Source organism: Oncorhynchus tshawytscha, linkage group LG03 (genome assembly GCF_018296145.1).
Source record: "Oncorhynchus tshawytscha isolate Ot180627B linkage group LG03, Otsh_v2.0, whole genome shotgun sequence".
NCBI classification, from domain to species: domain Eukaryota; kingdom Metazoa; phylum Chordata; class Actinopteri; order Salmoniformes; family Salmonidae; genus Oncorhynchus; species Oncorhynchus tshawytscha.
In genome coordinates this window covers 49198353-49219904 of record NC_056431.1, presented here as the reverse complement: position 1 = coordinate 49219904, position 21552 = coordinate 49198353, and the positions used below count along the sequence as shown (strand labels likewise).

At 41.8% G+C, this 21552-nt stretch overlaps 1 protein-coding gene across 1 annotated transcript; it reads left to right on the top strand.

The window, feature by feature from the left end:
• Nucleotides 1–3978: 3978 nt before the first annotated feature.
• Nucleotides 3979–11152, top strand: LOC112237921 (putative methyltransferase DDB_G0268948). The gene is made up of 7 exons (XM_024406523.2): nucleotides 3979–4169; nucleotides 6486–6684; nucleotides 7634–7794; nucleotides 8202–8415; nucleotides 8598–8698; nucleotides 8964–9101; nucleotides 10455–11152. The coding sequence occupies exons 2-7, from the start codon at nucleotides 6574–6576 to the stop codon at nucleotides 10543–10545; spliced, it is 816 nt and encodes a 271-aa protein (XP_024262291.2). The 5' UTR covers nucleotides 3979–4169; nucleotides 6486–6573; the 3' UTR covers nucleotides 10546–11152.
• The last annotated feature ends 10400 nt before the right edge of the window (nucleotides 11153–21552 follow it).

Genomic DNA, 21552 nt, shown 5'->3' with positions numbered 1-21552 from the left:
CAGTCAGCTGATGTTCTGAAAGAGCTGCAAAATCTGGACCCCTACAAATCAGCCAGGCTAGACAATCTGGACCCTTTCTTTCTAAAATTATCTGCCGAAATTGTTGCCACCCCTATTATTAGCCTGTTCAACCTCTCTTTCGTGTCGTCTGAGATTCCCAAAGATTGGAAAGCAGCTGCGGTCATCCCCCTCTTCAAAGGGGGGGACACTCTAGACCCAAACTGCTACAGACCTATATCTATCCTACCCTGCCTTTCTAAGGTCTTCGAAAGCCAAGTCAACAAACAGATTACCGACCATTTCGAATCTCACCATACCTTCTCTGATATGCAATCTGGTTTCAGAGCTGGTCATGGGTGCACCTCAGCCACGCTCAAGGTCCTAAACGATATCTTAACTGCCATCGATAAGAAACATTACTGTGCAGCTGTATTCATTGATCTGGCCAAGGCTTTCGACTCTGTCAATCACCACATCCTCATCAGCAGACTCAACAGCCTTGGTTTCTCAAATGATTGCCTTGCCTGGTTCACCAACTACTTCTCTGATAGAGTTCAGTGTGTCAAATCGGAGGGTCTGCTGTCCGGAACTCTGGCAGTCTCTATGGGGGTGCCACAGGGTTCAATTCTTGGACCGACTCTCTTCTCTGTATACATCAATGATGTCTCTCTTGCTGCTGGTGAGTCTCTGATCCACCTCTACGCAGATGACACCATTCTGTATACTTCTGGCCATTCTTTGGACACTGTGTTAACAACCCTCCAGGCAAGCTTCAATGCCATACAACTCTCCTTCAGTGGCCTCCAATTGCTCTTAAATACAAGTAAAACTAAATGCATGCTCTTCAACCGATCGCTGCCTGCACCTGCCCGCCTGTCCAACATAACTACTCTGGATGGCTATGACTTAGAATACGTGGACAACTACAAATACCTAGGTGTCTGGTTAGACTGTAAACTCTCCTTCCAGACCCACATCAAACATCTCCAATCCAAAGTTAAATCTAGAATTGGCTTCCTATTTCGCAACAAAGCATCCTTCACTCATGCTGCCAAACATACCCTTGTAAAACTGACCATCCTACCAATCCTCGACTTCGGCGAGGTCATTTACAAAAAAGCCTCCAATACCCTACTCAACAAATTGGATGCAGTCTATCACAGTGCAATCCATTTTGTCACCAAAGCCCCATATACTACCCACCATTGCGACCTGTACACTCTCATTGGCTGGCCCTCGCTTCATACTCGTTGCCAAACCCACTGGCTCCATGTCATCTACAAGACCCTGCTAGGTAAAGTCCCCCTTTATCTCAGCTCGTTGGTCACCATAGCATCTCCCACCTGTAGCACACGCTCCAGCAGGTATATCTCTCTAGTCACCCCCAAAACCAATTCTTTCTTTGGCCGCCTCTCCTTCCAGTTCTCTGCTGCCAATGACTGGAACGAACTACGAAAATCTCTGAAATTGGAAACACTTATCTCCCTCACTAGCTTTAAGCACCAACTGTCAAAGCAGCTCACAGATTACTGCACCTGTACATAGCCCACCTATAATTTAGCACCAAACAACTACCTCTTTCCCTACTGGACTTATTTTATTTATTTATTTATTTTGCTCCTTTGCACCCCATTATTTTTATCTCTACTTTGCACATTCTTCCACTGCAAATCTACCATTCCAGTGTTTTACTTGCTATATTGTATTTACTTTGATACCATGGCCTTTTTTTGCCTTTACCTCCCTTATCTCACCTCATTTGCTCACATCGTATATAGACTTGTTTATACTGTATTATTGACTGTTTGTTTTAGTCCATGTGTGTCGTTGTATGTGTCGAACTGCTTTGCTTTATCTTGGCCAGGTCACCAAATGAGAACTTGTTAGCTGAGGCTGTAAGCTTTTGTGAATGGGTGAGGAGAAACACGTTTTTTTTCTAATAACAAAAAGTATAATGTTGTCTCTTTGGTTTGGCTTTTGATTTAGTCTACTAGGAACTTTTACATGGTATGTAACTAGAAACCATCATTTCCAAAACAGTTCTTAGGGTGATTTCACGTAACTGAACATAATAATGTGTTACTTATTTTGACCAACTGTGTTGCCTATTTTCTTTGCTTTGTCTAGCAGAACTAATGTTTTCATGTGATATTTGGCCGGACAACAGTAACAAACAGAACAATCTCTCACCTCCTATAACGACACTGGCAGTAGAGTTGTTTCAGCTGGCTTTACAAGTGGGATGCACTGTTGAGCGCTACATCCCAAGGAGATTGTGACAGCTGGTTAAATGGCATCTCTTGACAAGGCAAGAACAAGATGTATGTCAGAAGAAGTGCAGTATTATCATAAGGAGAATTATACTGGGAATACAGAGGAGGAATGGAGGCAAGAGTGGCAGAGGAGGTCTAAGAGAGAGAGGGAGGGTGAAGTATCGAAGGTGGCAGGTGTGAAGTTCTCAGAGCCCGAGGCATGCACTGAGGGTCAGGATAAAGATGAGTCTGTGACAGTAGGTGAAGTTGTGGAAAAAGTGTACCGTTGCCTTTTGGCTGATCCATGTGTGGTTTCAGGGTGGGTGAAAACAGAGTTGGGTGCTGTGGAATCAGTATAGGTAACCAGGAGTGGTCTTGTAATAATTGTTTGTGTTTCTGCTGGTCAGAGGGAGCAGGCGCTCCGTGTTAAACAAATGGGGGCAAGAGATGTGAATTGTTTTGCTCTCAAGAAAAGGGTGCCATTGAAAGGCGTGATTACTGGGTAGATGTAAATGTGAAAGCTGACCAACTGAAGGGGAAGATTCCCGGTGTTTGTGATGTTTGGTGCAACGCAGAAAGGGTGGCATGAGTGGAGAAACAGAATAGTCATTGTCTGTTCTTTTGAGTTTTAATGTTGAGTCTTTGCCCGACAAAGTGATATTAGGATATATCAATTATCCTGTACAAGCTTTTGTGCTGAATACATTACGTTGTTACAGGTGTCAAGCTTATGGGCATGTGGTAGGAGGGAGGTTCCTAGGTGTGAGAAGAGTGCAGAAGGGCGCAGAAGGGCATGAGACTAAAGAATGTGTAGCATTGGGAAAAGTAGTGGTATTTGTTAATTGTAGGGGTGCCCATGGTGCTGGGTATCAGAAATGTCCTGTGCGAGAGAGGCAGGTTGAGGTTTCCAGGGTTAGAGTAGTGCAGAAGTTGTCATATGCTGAGGCAGTGAAGAAGGTAGAGGAAGATGGGTCAAAGGATCCTGAGAGGAATGGTGTGAGTAGGGAAAGGGGATACCTAGTCAGTTGTTCAACTGAATGCCTTCAAATGAAATGTGTCTTCCGCATTTAACCCAACCCCTCTGAATCAGAAAGGTGTGAGGCGCTGCCTTAATTGACATCCACGTCTTCGGCGCCCGGGGAACAGTGGGTTAACTGCCTTGCTCAGGGGCAGAAAGACAGATTTTTACCATGTCAGCTTGGGGATTCGATCCAGCAACCTTTACCAGTACTGAGGGATAAACCAACAAGTGATATACGTTTGACATTTATAGCAATGGTTATCAACTGTACTGCAGGGATGGACCGTAAAGTCGCAGAAAATAGAGGTTGTGGCGGTTGACATCAGAAGAGTTACGCAGGGGTGGGCAATTCCAGTCCTCGAGGGCCTGATTGGTGTCACGGTTTTGCCCCAGCCCAAGCTAACACACCTGACTCCAATACTCACCTAATCATGATCTTCAGTTTAGAATGCAATTTGATTGATCAGCTGTGTTTGCTAGGGATGGAGAACAAGTGTGACACCAATCAGGCCCTGGAAGACTGGAGTTGCCTGACAGGGGTGTGTCCTTTCAGGCTGTTGGCTTGAAGTAGGACTAAATAGTGGAGTATGGTATTTTTTTGTGAGTGTAGCGTTAGATGGTAGGGTGTATGTTGTAGTTTTTTTTTAAAGAAACGTATGAGCATTATACTCCAGTCTAGTAGGTGGCGGTAATGCAACATTTGTTGGATGCCAATCGCCGTTAAACCTCATCGAATAAGAAGCTGTTACAGCTGTTTGGCAGCTTTTTTACGTTTCAATATTAACATTTGCCTTTATATTCGTGAGGTTGTTTGGCGACTGAAGTTTACTTCCAGAGGCTTGCTTCCGAGTGTCGTTGATTAGGGTGTGGACAGAGCGCTTTCTGTGAGACAGCAGGTAAACAACCGTGCAGACATGAACTAGCTTATGTGGTTTTTATGTCGCATAACTAACCGCATCAACGTGAAGTATTTTCTAGCTATGTAACTAGCAATTGTTTTCGCTATCTGTTGCAAGTCTCCCTATCCTTGCCACGCTCTACTGTAACTACGTCCACATAACTGAGGGTGTATTCGTAAATTCAATCTGGAGTGCCAGAGTGCGCTCTTGACGTTCTAATTTTCAGAATGTTATCAGATTGTCGGTTTGTAAATTCAGAGCATTTCGCTCTCTGTGTTCAGAGCGCACACTGGACGCTCTGGCCGAGGAGTAGTGTTGATCTGAGCGTTCTGCCCAAACAACGCAGTCAAGTACCCAAGCTAACTGGCTAGCTTTCTAGCTAACGTTACAGACACATGAGAGAACACCTCTGACCATTTTACTTGCCCTAACACAGCTGGTTAGGCTGTTTTCATGTTATCCAGAGCATTGGTTACTGTGCTGCTGGCAACAATTTAATTACGCCTTTTCACCGAGGTTTACTGACACTGGCCATATTCAAGGGGTGTTGAGCTTTCGTAAATGTGTCAGTTGTGTCTGAATGTGAGACAATATATCCGCAGGAAAGTATAATGAAATCAACTTTTCAATGTGTTGGTAGTGTATTAAGATTTGTCATCTGAAGGATGTGCAGAACCATGTAAACACGTGCACCATCTCGGCAAATGTCCATGCATGACTTACATGTATTTTCATTGTTTGCATTTTTCAGGCACTACCAGGGGTTTGAAAATGATTTAATTATACTTTCGTGTGGATGTATTGTCTCGCATTCCTACCTGCAAAAAGACCAACCAGTCCTGGCAATGTTTGTGGTGAAATTTTCAGATGAGAGAAACAGTTTTACAAGCTGCATTAAAATTATGTAAGGTGATTTTGTTATTTGACATTACAATTGCGTATAACTTCATTGCAGACTTTCAGGAGACTAATTAAATGTCTGCACTTGTTCTTCTGTTTTGCTATTGTTTAGAAAATGTTCTGTTCATTAACCTAATCGCTGCATCATAGTACCCAGTCTAGTTTCACAATTTGTCTTAATGCATAATCTACACTGAACAAAAATGTAAACACAACATGTAAAGTGTTGGTTTAATGAGCTGAAATAAGATGCCAGACATTTTCCGAATGCACACACTTGATTGCATCCATGTTGGTGAACATGTCTCCTTTGCCAAGATTATCCATCCACTTGCCGGGTGTGACATATCAAGTAGCTGAATAAATAGCATGATCATTACACAGGTGCACCTTGTGCTGGTGACAAAATGTGCAGCTTTGTCACAACACAATGCCACAGATGTCTCAAGTTTTGAGGGAGTGTGCAATTGACATGCTGACTACAGGAATTTCCACCAGGGCTGTTGCCAGATACTTTAATGTTTATCTTACATAATCCTCCAATGTTGTTTTAGAGAATTTGGCTGTACAACCGCAAACCACGTGTGTGTGTGGCGAGTGGTTTACTGATGTCAACCTTGTGAACAGAGTTCCACATGGTGGTGGTGGTGAGGTTATGGTATGGGCAGGCATAAGCTACGGACAACGAACACATTTGCATTTTATCAATGACAAATTGAATGCACAGAGATACCATGATGAGATCCAGAGGCCCATTGTCGTACCATTCAGCCGCCACCATCACCTCATGTTCCAGCATTCTAATGTACGGCCCCATGTTGCAAGGATCTGTAGACAATTCCTAGAAGCTGAAAATGTCCCAATTCTTCCATTGCCTGCATACTCACCAGACACGTCCCCCATTGAGCATGTTTGGGATGCTCTGAATTGATGTGTACGACAGCGTGTTCCAGTTCCCACCAATATCCAGCAATTTCGCACAGCCGTTAGCGTGAGACAGCATCCCACGATCAACAGCCTTATCAACTCTATGCAAGGATGTCACCCTGCATGAGACATGGTCGTCACACCAGATACTGACTGGATTTCTGATCCACGCCCATACCTTTTGTAAGATACCTGTGACCAACGGATCCATATCTGTATTCCCAATCATGTGAAATTCATATATTCGGGTGTAATAAATGTATTTCAATTGACTGATTTCTTTATGAACTGTAACTCAGTAAAATCTTTGAAATTGTTGCACACATCACACAAATCAGTGTTTTGCAATTTGTCAAGAGGTGACAAGTTATTTGATCTTAGCAGCCCTAGTGTCGCTTTAAACCTCTCTATGTGACTGAGTGACTACTACCAGTAGCCTCCTCTGTCCTACTCATGTGTATCCTCTTTTCATGTAATGATTAAAAGGTCCTAAGTGAAGGAGTAGGTCTGTCTGCTGAGTCACTGCAAGCAGGAAAGAGCACTAGGCTAGCGGAGCAGCTTACCGCAGAGCACCATGACCTACCGGCTGTTTGAGGAGAAAGACCATGCCTCCATCTACCAGAGGTACCGCTTTGTACCCCCAGAGGAGATCAGAGACATCATCCTACATTACCTGGAAAGGAAGGTGAGCCAAGCAAAGATAATATTACTGTTATAGACTTTGTCTTTTACATGACGTTAGACTTGTACAGTTGACAAATCTTAGGTTGTCTAAGATAAGTCTTTGGTGTAATGCTTCCACACAGTGTCTGAGAGAGGGCATTTTTTTACTTTCATTTCTATTGCATAATATTTCAGGATTATGACATTTTAAATCAGATATAAACATTATCTCAACCGTTTCCTGTTTCTAAATGCTTTTGAGTATTGCGACAATAGGTCACTAAACACTGTCATCCATTATCTTACGTTTTTACCGTAAGCTTGAAATACCTATTTAGCAAAGACCAGAGTGTTTATATATAATAACACACACACTACCGTTCACAAGTTTGGGGTCACTTAGAAGTTTCCTTGTTTTAGAAAGCAAAGCAATTTATTGGTCCATTTTAAAATAACTTCAAATTGATCAGAAATACAGTGTAGAAATAGTTAATGTTGTAAATTACTAATGTAGCTGGAAACGGCAGAATTTAAGGGAATATCTAGAAAACCCTTTAGCTGTGCTAACATAATTGCAAAAGGTTTTCTAATGATCAATTAGTCTTTTTAAAATTATAAACTCGGATTAGCTAACTCAACGTGCCATTGGAACACAGGAGTGATGGTTGCTGATAATGGGCCTCTGTACGCCTATGCAGATATTCCATTAAAAATCAGCCGTTTCCAGCTACAATAGTCATTTACAACATTAACAATGTCTACTCTGTATTTCTGATCAATGATGTTGATGTTATTTTAATGGACAAAAAAGTGTTTTTCTTTCAAAAACAAGGACATTTCTAAGTGACCCCAAACTTTTAACTGGTACTGTATATTATCTGTATTGAACATCACATTTACACTATCACTAGCTGTCACTCTCCTTTAGTGAAGGCTAATTATATAGTGTCTCACTGGTCCCCTCTCTTCAGAAAGTCCAGCCTCATGCCCTAGCTGTGGACCTGGGCTGTGGGACGGGGCAGAACTCACGCCTGATGGCCCCACACTTCCAGGAGGTGGTGGGCATTGACATCAGCGAGTGCCAACTGGAGGAGGCCAGGGCAGTGACAGGGTTCAACAACATCACCTACAGGTTTTTGAATGTGTCTATGTGTGTGTTTAACCTTGCTATCCGTTTGAGGTCCAAAAGTCCTCACAAGGATAGTAAAACAAGGAAAATGTGACAAGTGGGGGCATTTTGCCATTCCCCATACATTAAGAAAAACTGCTATTTTAGAGTTTGGTTAGGGTTATTTAGGGTTTAGGGATAATATGATTTTGGGAATAATGGGAATAAACGTTTTGGTCCACACTTGGCTCGTAAAACCAACGTGTATGTTGTTTAAAAAGAAACAGTGATGACAATCTGCAGAGACGGTCAATTACACTCAGCACAAAGGTCAGCAGTAGCTTCCCACTTTCAATAGGCCCCTAGTTAATATGTAAGTTTATGTAGAAATCCTCAATGTTTGGTGCTGTGTCTTAATACTTACTATACAGGAAAGGGACAGCTGAGGAGCTGCCGTTTCCGGATGCTTCTGTGGACCTACTGACTGCAGCCTCAGCGGCCCATTGGTTTGACCAGCAGCGGTTCCTCTTGGAGGCAGGCCGGGTCCTGAAGCCTTGTGGCTGCATGGCTCTGCTTGGCTTTGCTGATAACTTCAGACTCCATTACGGCTCATGTGGGGACAGACTCACTGACATCTGTGATGAGGTGAAAAACACAGAACTAGAATGACATTCTATTTTTATGGTGACAAACCAATGCCACTTAATCTGTTTAGTGTGTCATGTTTATTTTCATTGGGTACTAGGTACAATAGTTGTTATCATCTACAGTATGCTTACAAAATGTTTGTTAGTTTCCTGACTGAGATTTGACTTTGCTATCCCCAGTTCAAGAAGGTGCTGTTACCATACACCAGCACACAGGTAGCCGTGTCCAACACCAAACTAAAGGAGCTTTACACTGCTATCCCCTTCCCTGACAAAGAGAGGTAACTCATACAGCCTCTGAGAACCCAGTAGAACAGCCTGTTATATATATATATATATATATATATATATACACATACATACACAGAAGTAATGTACTCACATCTAGTGACTCTCAGGTGGTCAAAATCTAATGTTGTACTCAATAAACTGCAGGAGTATTCAATATTATGACCTCTTGGCCCCCCTGGGTAAATAGGGCATCCACTATGACTCTCCTCTCAATTCAACAGTGTGTGTGTGTGTGTGTATCTGTTCTTCTTTCAGGATTGAGTGTATCCCACTGAAGCAGCAGATCTCAGTGAGGAACATAGTGGGCTTCATGGAGTCCTTCTCCACGTACCAGGCCTTCCAGAGGGCCGAGCCTGATGCTGCCACCACACTGCTGCAGAGAACACTCGACAGGTAACAACCCTGATCAATCAGCGGATGAATGAATGACTGATTAGATGAATGAACCAATTACTGAATGGATGAATTAATGAACTAATTAGCTAATTAACAAATTAACCTGGTGGAGTCGATTGATAAACCGGTGTGTCGGTCTAAGTTGCATAACAAAAAAAATCCCCATCAAAATCTGTCAGTTTACGCTAGAGATACGCATCCGCAAGTGTCACATTTCTGCATCTGCAGTGAAAGGTGACAGAGCTAGAGCCGTGTTTGTCATACCATGAGACATCCCGAAAATCATCTGTAGCGTCCGAACAGTTTGACCTACAATCTATTGACCATTGTATGGATAGACTCTCATGAACACGATGGTGTTCTCTTCTTTGCTCTACGACCCCCACAAGTGCCAGGAGTCTCGTCTGAAGTCAGTACCGTCGATGTGCTAAATTCTGTTTGGTAACGTCCGGACCGTTTGGGCTACAATCTAATGGACGCCCACAAGTGTCACGGGACTGGTCTGAAGGTAAACAGTACCGGTTTAAAAAACGGATGGAAGTGTGCAGGTAGTTTTGTGCCTACCCCAAAAAAGGGGTTAAATATGTGTAAAAAATCTATATTTCCAGAGTTTTTTAAATTTATTGCATTATTATAATTATTATATTATTATTATTATTATTATGTTTTTTTGTATTTTACACACTTTTCCCCGTCTCATCGCTGCAACTCCCCAATGGGCTCAGGAGGCGAAGGTCGGGTCACACGTCCTCTGCAACATGACCCGCCAAACCGCATTTCCTTAAAATCTCCCGCTTAAACCGGAAGCCAGAAGCACCAATGTGTTGGTGGAAACACTATTCAACTGACGACCGAGATCCGGGAGGCCGCCTCCAGCCTTAGACCGATGTGCCACTCGGGAGGCCCCATACCTGAGTTTTTATTTATTTATATCTCCTAGATTTAGGAAAGACACTTCAAAACCTTGTTTCTTCTGATACATTTTTTGACAGTCCTTTAAGCCATTTATGAATGTGTTATTCAATGCATTTCTATCGGTTTTAGTCATTTTCCAAAATAAATACTTTAAAAAAATCATATATATATATTTGTATTTATATATATATATATATATTTTTCATACCTAAAGGGGTCCTAAAATTCTCAATCAAATAGCTAAATGATCCATAGGTATGACCAATTTAAAACAATTCCATCTGTCAGTCTTAGACTAAAGATTAAATGAACAAAAAAAATGTGTGAGGAAATGAACAAATAATCAAAATAATTAATTATATTTACTTGTATGCCACTTTTATGGTCCATCCCACATGGAATTATTTTATCAAATATAGTGATGTCATATTGCAGGTTTCTGAAGGAGATGGGAGTCACATCACCAGACACACTCATGGAAGTGACGCTGGAGTATTTCTGTGTCCTGGCGTCTAAACCGGAGTGAACACTCTTTACAGTGTGAATGTGTTTGTGTGTAGACAGATGTTTCTTAAGCTCGTGTCAATCATGTTTAAGCTGTTGTTAAGTAGTATTCTGTTCACATAAGATGTCATTGAAGTCCCTTTGGTTTTGTCCATTCTTTTATACATTGTAATGTAGAGCAAACTATTAGCCTTAGTCACATCATTATCAAAATGCTTGCCACATTTAGTATCTTCCTTGCCTGAGATTTACAATAAAATGTGTCTGCAGACACAATCATAACTTTTGAATATTATTTAACTTCAGGGCTGTATCAAGTGTCTCAGAGTAATATTAGTGTGTGGATTTTAGGATCAGTTTTTCCTTTTAGATCACAATGAAAAATATAACATGGGCAAGGGGGTATCTGATCCAAGATTAGCACTCCTAATCTGAGACAATTAATACTTACACAGCCCAATTCTGATTTTTTTTTTCTTCACTAATTGGTCTTTTGATCAGGTCTGAAAAAGATGTGGTTGTGATTGGTAAAAATATCAGAATTGGGCTGACTGTCTAAACGCAGCCATACGGCCGCAGATGTTTTGTTGGTTTCTTTTTAATATGCTGTATGCATGGGTTCAACCCAATTCATTACATTATGCCAACTGAAAGACCTTGGGTCGGTTCTTGGACCAGTCCTTCAGATATTGATTGTTGAATGAACTCTTTTAGTGAGCTAGTAGGAGTAGTGCAGCTCAGTACAAAGCCTATTGTTGTTGATCTATGGCTTAGTGATCAGTTGGAATAGGGTTTTTATCTGAGTAAGGAAACTGAACTCATCAGGCTTTTGTATTTTCCCACATCAATCACAACAGAGAAAACACCCTTTGGGAAAACAAGGTTCTGATCCCTCCCTCTCCCATCTCCATGGGACTTCTTATTGGTTCTGACACACCACACAGCTCTCTTTGAACCCATGTAACCCAGTTTCCCTTCATAAACATCCTCATTAGCAAACAACCCACATTCCTTATGAAGCCGCTGCACCGCCCCTTTCTCTATCTCTCTCATATTAGCCTGGCCAAGCACCTAGTGGTTTCCCTGAACTGGCCCTGTGAGGTAAGGGAATCTCCTGATCACATTCCTTAATGTGGCCTCCACACCCCAGTGAGAAAGAGTTTTCCTGAATAAAAAACAACAACTTATGAATAGCACGTCTATTTCTGGGTTGGAGAATACCTTTTGTATTCCTGTTGTTTTTTCCTGTAGTACAGCTCAGTCATGGCCAATCGTCTGTAAGGAGCATGAAGGTAAGGAGCATGCTGCCTCCTACTGGAAATAAAGAGTCTCCCTCGGCTCAATAAAGAGTTTGTGTCCTTCCTGGAGAAAAGGTAGGATCAGTTGTGTGTATTCATGGAAGCCAAGCTTCCCCCAAAAATGTACCTAGAAAAAAATCTAAATATAGAATAATGTATCTTTCGCCTCGGTTTCATAATTTTCCTTCAATTCGCTTGAGGCTGAATGAATCGGAGCGGGCGAAACAGCGTCCCCTGTCTCTACGTGTGAATTGTCCTGGCTGAAGGAAAGGGAAGCGAGTTTGGATTTGTCGTATTTTTCAAATCGCATTGAGGGCATACGTCAATGACAGAAACAATTTGAATTGTTGCATCTCGTTGTGTTACTGTTCTTTTTGGGCCTTTCCAAAATTAGTTATGGATGTAGATAGGGATTTGAACTTGTGGTTTTACTTAATTCTCCGTACTGGCCAATGATTTATAACGGCGATTCTGAACTAAACATGAATTCATACATTGTTGTACTACTGACCTGAGAGGATGGAAGTTCAATATGTAGCTCGGCGTAGAAGGCTAACGTTAACTAGCTAATGTTGCCCATTGATTGAAGATAGGCTAGCGAGCAAGCATTTAGCCAGGTAGCCTAGGACAACAAAAAACCTAAATATTGTATTGTATGACATAGTGATAGACCGTTTCGTCAACATGAGAGGTGGATTGCATTGGCGTTTCTCTACAAGTAGGGTGAGCACATGTTATATTTGCACTCACACACACATATACAAATCAGAACCATGTAACCATATTCGGCTTACGTTGATTGGACCAAATAGTTTATGGTATATTTTAGTTGTCACTGTATTAGACCTGGCAGAGATTATTTGATGTTGAAATGGTGCTGGCATACAAGAGGCAGCTCATGTTTTCTTTGCGACTTTCGGTAACTGTGGTTCTAAATCAATAGTTGTTTAGTGGTCCGAAAATGTTTCCGCCGTTAACTTGCTTGACCATGCTGTAGGTCATGTAACTGTCTGTTACATGCAATATTCTTTGTGGACTTCACCGGACTGAGGTTGGTATCCGGTTTTGTGATAAAACAAAAAGGTGTAGTTGAATTTATTCTGCCACTGTTTTGTCTCTCCGCCTTTAGGCCACCAAGGTAAATGACAGTTTCAGGTTGGATATGCGACAGATATTCGCCTATAGTTTTCCTTATGTCCACCAACAGCAGTTAGGGACCGTCAACATAGTGACAAATCACATTTTTCACATTTCAATATCTCTTTAACCATTACTCCAAACACTTTCAAAACTGGTTGTAGCTAACCCAATGGCATAGACACACATTGTACACCCTTTAGTTTGTCCATTTAAAAAAAAAAAAAAAAAAATCTCACATGGTTTTACATTAATTTTTCAAAATGTAGAATTTCAATAGCTCCTTGGTCATCTGACCTAGTGACTTCCAACAAGGTTCAGAATGTCCACTCAGTGGGCCTACACATTGTTCACCCTTTAGTTTGTCCATTTTCATCTCACATGGTTTTACTTGAATTTTTCAACATTTTACAATAGCTCCTTGGTCATGTGACCTAATGTCTGCTGACTACTCTTCTATATTGCATACTCTTGTTTGTGTACTGTAAAATCACACGGTGTAATGTACATTTTTCATAGTTTCAAATTTGCAATAGCTCCTTGGTCATGTCAATTACACACCTAAGAAGTGTGCAGTGGATATACACCCATATTGCATAACCTCTAGTCATGTATCTTCTATATTGTTGTACATTAATATTAGTTTGACAATTAGGGGGTTCAGTCCAGTGTTGTGTTTACCCTTTTCTTTAATATTTATCTACAATAATTGGTAGTTCTAAGTACTTATTTTTAACAATAGGAGAGCGACAGATATCTCCTTTCGTCGTTAATATCAACCATAAAGGAAAAGGGCAAAGTACGAGAGTCATGCTATTAATTGTCCAAAGCAGGGATGGAGAGTGAGCTAGTGAGGTAGGCTGGTCAATACATATACTGAACATGTAACCACAGTAATGGTGGCCAGTAAAACAATGAATACAAATTGAATATTGACAAATTAAACAGAAATTGTAGACCTTTATTCTTTCCAACATGTCAACAGACACTTAACTTCAAATAAGTATGAAACATTTCACAGTGTTAACTTTCTCTTTATCCCTGGTTGATGTACATTTCAGAGCCTCTTCAGTGTGGATGGGGTATAGCATACATTAACCCTGGTTGATGTACATGTCAGAGCCTCTTCAGTGTGGATGGGGTATAGTATACATTAACCCTGGTTGACGTACATTTCAGAGCCTCTTCAGTGTGGATGGGGTATAGTATACATTAACCCTGGTTGATATACATGTCAGAGCCTCTTCAGTGTGGATGGGGTATAGTATACATTAACCCTGGTTGATGTACATGTCAGAGCCTCTTCAGTGTGGATGGGGTATAGCATACATTAACCCTGGTTGATGTACATTTCAGAGCCTCTTCAGTGTGGATGGGGTATAGCATACATTAACCCTGGTTGATGTACATTTCAGAGCCTCTTCAGTGTGGATGGGGTATAGCATACATTAACCCTGGTTGATGTACATTTCAGAGCCTCTTCAGTGTGGATGGGGTATAGCATACATTAACCCTGGTTGATGTACATTTCAGAGCCTCTTCAGTGTGGATGGGGTATAGCATACATTTTCAACAACAAAGACTGTACTTCCAGTTTGTGTTCTTTACTCTGTTGAACTGTTTTGTCTTCATTCCTAGTTACAGCACATGGAACTTCAGTTGGCATGCAAAACAAAGTGTAACACGTTATAAATAATATCAATGCAGTATGACGAATTAGCCATCCATTGTGTTATATCATAAATTGCCTTACATGCTGTCACTGTTGTCAAAAGATTTTAAGCATGTTAAATAAAGTTACTAACCCAGTCAGTCTTTGGGCCATATCCAGGTTCTTTATCAGTGGCACACATGAAGGAGTTGTTGGCTTTGTTGAACTCTGAAATCATAGGCATGAACTGAACATATGGCTGTCCCACACATCTACATCAAAATAAAGAATTTACATTTACTTTGAATTAAATGTCATTACCTGACATGTTTAGTATATCCTCAGCCATTTCTTTTCGCAGTTGCTCCATGTGTTTTTGAAGGTTCCATGTGAATTTGGGAGGGGATGTTGGGGAAGTTCTGTGCAACTTCCTTGGCCATCTACACCAAAAAATAAAATAGAGTTTTTTTTTTAACCTAATTGTCACATAACAGCTAACCATTCATTATTGAAAATATAACTATCAAACCTGCATTATAAAGACCCCACAGCTGAAAGTGTCCTGCTGCATGGTGGGAGTTATTTCCCCTCCTTTACACTTTCTGTCCACCCAGTTGTCTTTTCCATGGCAGGCTCTTCTCATTTTGAAGTATTCTCTTTTTTATGTAAAAATAATGGAATTATGATTAGTTATAGGCAAATGAATACACAAGCCAAATTTGTATGCTGTTTTCCTTAACACTATAATCTAGTAGTAGTTTATTTAGTAGAGGTAATTTCCTTTATGCCCCATTCTACACACCTAAATTATAGGCACTGAACCATTTACCGGACAATAAAAGTAGCATATAGGATCCAACCCTATCACAGAGTGAATAAATGTACAGTCGTGGCCAAAAGTTTTGAGAATGAGACAAATATTAATTTTCACGAAGTCTGCTGCCTCAGTTTGTATGATGGCAATTTGCATATACTCCAGAATGTTATGAAGAGTGATCAGATGAATTGCAAAGTCCCTCTTTGCCACGCAAATGAACTGAATCCCCCAAAAACATTTCCACTGCATTTCAGCCCTGCCACAAAAGGACCAGCTGACATCATGTCAGTGATTCTCTCGTTAACACAGGTGTGAGTGTTGACAAGGACAAGACTGGAGATCACTCTGTCATGCTGATTGAGTTCAAATAACAGACTGGAAGCTTCAAAAGGAGGGTGGTGCTTGGAATCATTGTTCTTCCTCTGTCAATCATGGTTACCTGCAAGGAAACACGTGCCATCATCATTGCTTTGCACAAAAAGGGCTTCACAGGCAAGGATATTGCTGCCAGTAAGATTGCACCTAAATCAACCATTTATCGGAACATCAAGAACTTCAAGGAGAGCGGTTCAATTGTTGTGAAGAAGGCTGCAGGGCGCCCAAGAAAGTCCAGCAAGCGCCAGGACCGTCTCCTAAAGTTGATTCAGCTGTGGGATCGGGGCACCACCAGTACAGAGCTTGCTCAGGAATGGCAGCAGGCAGGTGTGAGTGCATCTGCACGCACAGTGAGGCGAAGACTTTTGGAGGATGGCCTTGTGTCAAGAAGGACAGCAAAGAAGCCACTTCTCTCCAGGAAAAACATCAGGGACAGACTGATATTCTGCAAAAGGTACAGGGATTGGACTGCTGAGGACTGGGATAAAGTCATTTTCTCTGATGAATCCCCTTTCCGATTGTTTGGGGCATCCGGAAAAAAGCTTGTCCGGAGAAGACAAGGTGAGCGCTACCATCAGTCCTGTGTCATGCCAACAGTAAAGCATCCTGAGACCATTCATGTGTGGGGTTGCTTCTCAGCCAAGGGAGTGGGCTCACTCACAATATTTCCTAAGAACACAGCCATGAATAAAGAATGGTACCAACACATCCTCCGAGAGCAACTTTTCCCAACCATCCAGGAACAGTTTGGTGACGAACAATGCCTTTTCCAGCATGATGGAGCACCTTGCCATAAGGCAAAAGTGATAACTAAGTGGCTCGGGGAACAAAACATCAATATTTTGGGTCCATGGCCAGGAAACTCCCCAGACCTTAATCGCATTGAGAATTTGTGGTCAATCCTCAAGAGGCTGTTGGACAAACAAAACCCCACAATTCTGACAAACTCTAAGCATTGATTATGCACGAATGGGCTGCCATCAGTCAGGATGTGGCCCAGAAGTTAATTGACAGCATGCCAGGGCAGATTGCAGAGGTCTTGAAAAAGAAGGTTCAACACTGCAAATATTGACTCTTTTCATCAATTTCATGTAATTGTCAATAAAAGCCTTTGACACTTATGAAATGCTTGTAATTATACTTCAGTATTCCATAGTAACATCTGACAAAATATCTAAAGTCACTGAAGCAGCAAACTTTGTGGAAGTTAATATTTGTGTCATTCTCAAAACTTTTGGCCACGACTGTAGGGCGTTTGTAGACTTTAAGGGAAAAAAAATAAGTGACCGTTTCATCAGTACGTGCTTAAAGAAAGTCATATCACAAAGATCACAGATGACAGTGCCCACCAAATCTGTGACAATAGAGAACGAATTGTAAGCACCAAAGTGCGTTTGTCAAAATAATATCTGAAAATGTCAGTTGTTGAACATAATACTTCTATTTGCAATAGCAATTTATGATATATGCAGTTGAGGAATATTCCATGTACCAACACTACATGTAGGACGGGCATAAGACATTCCCACATACAGTATTTAAAAAATATTTTTTAATTTCGCCTTTATTCAACCAGGTAAGCCAGTTGAGAACAAGTTCTCATTTACAACTGCAACCTGGCCTAGATAAAGCAAAGCAGGGTGACACAAACAACAACACAGAGTTACACATGGAATAAACAAATGTACAGTCAATAACACAATACAAAAGTCTATATACTGTGTGTGCAAATTAAGTAAGATTAGGGAGGTAAGGCAATAAATAGGCCGTAGTAGCAAAATAATTAAAATTTTGCAAATAAACACTGGAGTGAGATGTGCAGAAGATGAATGTGCAAGTAGAGATACTGTGGTGCAAAGGGGGGGAAAAATAAATGTAAGTAAAATAAATAAATAACAATATGGGGATGAGGTAGTTGGATGTGCTATTTACAGATGGGCAACGTACAGGTGCAATGATTTGTAAGCTGCTCTGACAGCTGATGCTTAAAGATAGTGATGGAGACATGAGTCTTCAACTTCAGTGATTTTTGCAATTCGGTCTAGTCATTGGCAGCAGAGAACTGGAAGGAAAGGTGGCAAAAGGAGGAATTGGCTTTGGGGGTGACCAGTGAAATTTACCCGTGCTGGAGCATGTGCTATGGGTGGGTGCTGCTATGGTGACCAGTGAGCTGAGATAAGGCAGGGCTTTACCTAGCAAGGACTTATAGATGACCTGGAGCCAGTGGGTTTGGCAACGAATATGAAGCGAAGGCAAGCCAACGAGAGCATACAGGTCGCAGTGGTGGGTAGTATATGGGGCTTTGTTGACGAAAAGGATGGCACTGTGATAGACTGCATCCAATTTGTTGAGTAGAGTGTTGGAGGCTATTTTGTAAATGACATCGCCGAAGTCAAGGATCGTCAGTTTTACGAGGGTATGTTTGCCAGCATGAGTGAAGGATGCCATGTTGCGAAATAGGAATCCGATTCTAGATTTAATTTTGGATTGGAGATGCTAAATGTGAGTCTGGAAGGAGAGTTTACAGTCTAATCAGACACCTAGGTAATTGTAGTTGTCCACATATTCTAAGTCAGAACCATCCAGAGTAGTGGTGCTATGCAGGTGGGCAGATGCGGGCAGCGATCGGTTGAAAAGCATGCATTTAGTTTTAATTGCATTTAAGAGCAGTTGGAGGCCACGGAAGGAGAGTTGTATGGCATTGAAGCTCGTTTGGAGGTTAGTTAACACAGTGTACAAAGAAGGGCCAGAAGTATACAGAATGGTGTCGTTTTCGTAGAGGTGGATCAGAGACTCACCAGCAGCAAGAGCGACATCATTGATGTATACAGAGAAGAGAGTCGGCCCAAGAATTGAACCCTGTGGCATCCCCATAGAGACTGGCAGAGGTCTGGATAACATGCCCTTCCATTTGACACACTGAACTCTATCTGAGAAGTAGTTGGTGAATCAGGTGAGACAGTCATTTGAAAAACCAAGGCGGTTCCTTCTGCCAATAAGAATGCTGTGATTGACAAGAGTCGAAAGCCTTGGCCAGGTCAATGGATACGGCTTCACAGTATTGTCTTTTGTCGATGGCGATTATGATATCGTTTAAGACCTTGAGCGTAGCTGAGGTGCACGCATGACCAGCTTGGAAACCAGATTGCATAGCAGAGAAGGTACGGTGGGATTCGAAATGGTCGGTGATCTGTTTGTTAACTTGGCTTTCGAAGACCTTAGAAAGGCAGGGTAGGATAGATATACAGTAGGGCAAAAAAGTATTTAGTCAGCCACCAATTGTGCAAGTTCTCCCACTTAAAAAGATGAGAGAGGCCTGTAATTTTCATCATAGGTACACTTCAACTATGACAGACAAAATGAGAAAAAAAATCCAGAAATTCACATTGTAGGATTTTTAATGAATTTATTTGCAAATTATGGTGGAAAATAAGTATTTGGTCACCTACTGAGATCCCCAAAGATTGGAAAGCTGCCGCGGTCATCCCCCTCTTCAAAGGGGGAGACACTCTAGACCCAAACTATTAGACCTACAGTGGGGCAAAAAAGTATTTAGTCAGCCACCAATTGTGCAAGTTCTCCCACTTAAAAAGATGAGAGAGGCCTGTAATTTTCATCAAAGGTACACTTCAACTATGACAGACAAAATGAGAAAAAAAATCCAGAAATTCACACAGGCCTCTCTCATCTTTTTAAATGGGAGAACTTGCACAATTGGTGGCTGACTAAATACTTTTTTGCCCCACTGTAGGTCTAATAGTTTGGGTCTAGAGTGTCTCCCCCTTTGAAGAGGGGGATGACCGCGGCAGCTTTCCAATCTTTGGGGATCTCAGACGATATGAAAGAGAGGTTGAACAGGCTAGTAATAGGGGTTGCAATAATTGTGGCGGGTAATTTTAGAAAGAGAGGGTCCAGATTGTCTAACCCAGCTGATTTGTAGGGGTCCAGATTTTGCAGCTCTTTCAGAACATCAGCTATCTGGATTTGGGTGAAGGAGAAATGGGGGAGGTTTGAGCAAGTTGCTGTGGGGGGGTGCAGAGCTGTTGACCGGGGTTGGGGTAGCCAGGTGGAAACCAAGCCCAGCCTTCGATAAATGCTTATTTAAATTGTCGATAATCGTAGATTTTTCGATGGTGACAGTTTTTCTTAGCCTCAGTGCAGTGGGCAGCTGGGAGGAGGTACTCTTATTCTCCATGGACTTTAGTGTCCCAGAACTTTTTAGAGTTTGTGCTACAGGATGTAAATTTCTGTTTGAAAAAGCTAGCCTTAGCTTTCCTAACTGCCTGTGTATATTGGTTCCTAACTTCCCTGAAAAGTTGCATATCACGGGGGCTATTCGATGCTAATGCAGTACGCCACAGGATGTTTTTGTGCTGGTCAAGGGCAGTCAGGTCTGGAGTGAACCAAGAGCTATATCTGTTCCTGGTTCTACATTTTTTGAATGGGGCATGCTTATTTAAGATGGTAAGGAAAGCACTTTTAAAGAGCAACCAGGCATCCTCTACTGATGGAATGAGGTCAATATCTTTCCAGGATACCCGGGCCAGGCCGATTAGAAAGGCCTGCTCACTGAAGTGTTTTATGGAGCGTTTGACTGTGATGAGGGGTGGTCGTTTGACCGCGGACCCATTACTGACGCAGGCAATGAGGCAGTGATCGCTGAGATCCTGGTTGAAGACAGCAGAGGTGTATTTAGAGGACAGGTTGGTCAGGATGATATCTATGAGGGTGCCCAAGTTTACGGATTAGGGGTTGTACCTGGTAGGTTCCATGAAAATTTGGGTGAGATTGAGGGCATCTAGCTTAGATTGTAGAACGGCCGAGGTGTTAAGCATGTCCCAGTTTAGGTCACCTAACATTACAAACTCTGAAGATAAATGGGGGGTAATTAATTCACATATGGTGTCCCGGGCGCAGCTGGGGGCTGAGGGGGATCTGTAACAAGTGGCAACAGTGAGAGACTTATTTCTGGAAAGGTGGATTTTTAAAAGTAGAAGCTCGAACTGTTTGGGCACAGACCTGGATAGCATGACAGAACTCTGCAGGCTGTCTCTGCAGTAGATTGCAACTCCATCCCCTTTGGCAGACCTGTATACACATACATAAAGGCATTTCTCAGCTATGATTTTACCACTCAGAATCCAGAATGGATATGACAATGGGGCCAGCACAGGATGTAATACACGCTTACAACAATCTACTTTTTGATCTTCTTGACTTGTTATCTGGCAAACTGCTACTATGTGTCAAGAAAAGAGCCCCAATTAGGGGTTAGTGTACTATTGCCCTGTGTCCCCGTTCATAGAGAGACTAGTCAGTGGTAGAATTGAGTTGTCACTTTATAGGCCCAAACACCCATAGACCCACAAGGTTGAGGTTACTCATGGACAGTAATTAGTAATATTTTTTTTTTGCATTGATGCATTCTAACTGTCCAAGAATAGGATCCAAAGTGTTAGGAAATATTTGTTCCCATAAATACAAAGGAGGATGTCTCTCCTCATACCTCTGGCACTTTAGTCAGACTGCCAGACTCTGCACCACAGAGCCAATCAGGAGAGAATACATACAGGTCAATGGTGCCAATTAATAGTCAAGGGGTGTGTCTGTGCCTTTTGGAGTACTCTCTCTTTACAGAGAACCCCTGTGGTTCAAGTCTGCTCTGCGCATGTCTGAAAGTGACAGAGCCAGCAGCCAAGAGAGTTTTTCACAGTATGTCATAAAAAGTATTACACTTATGAAAAATGCTAA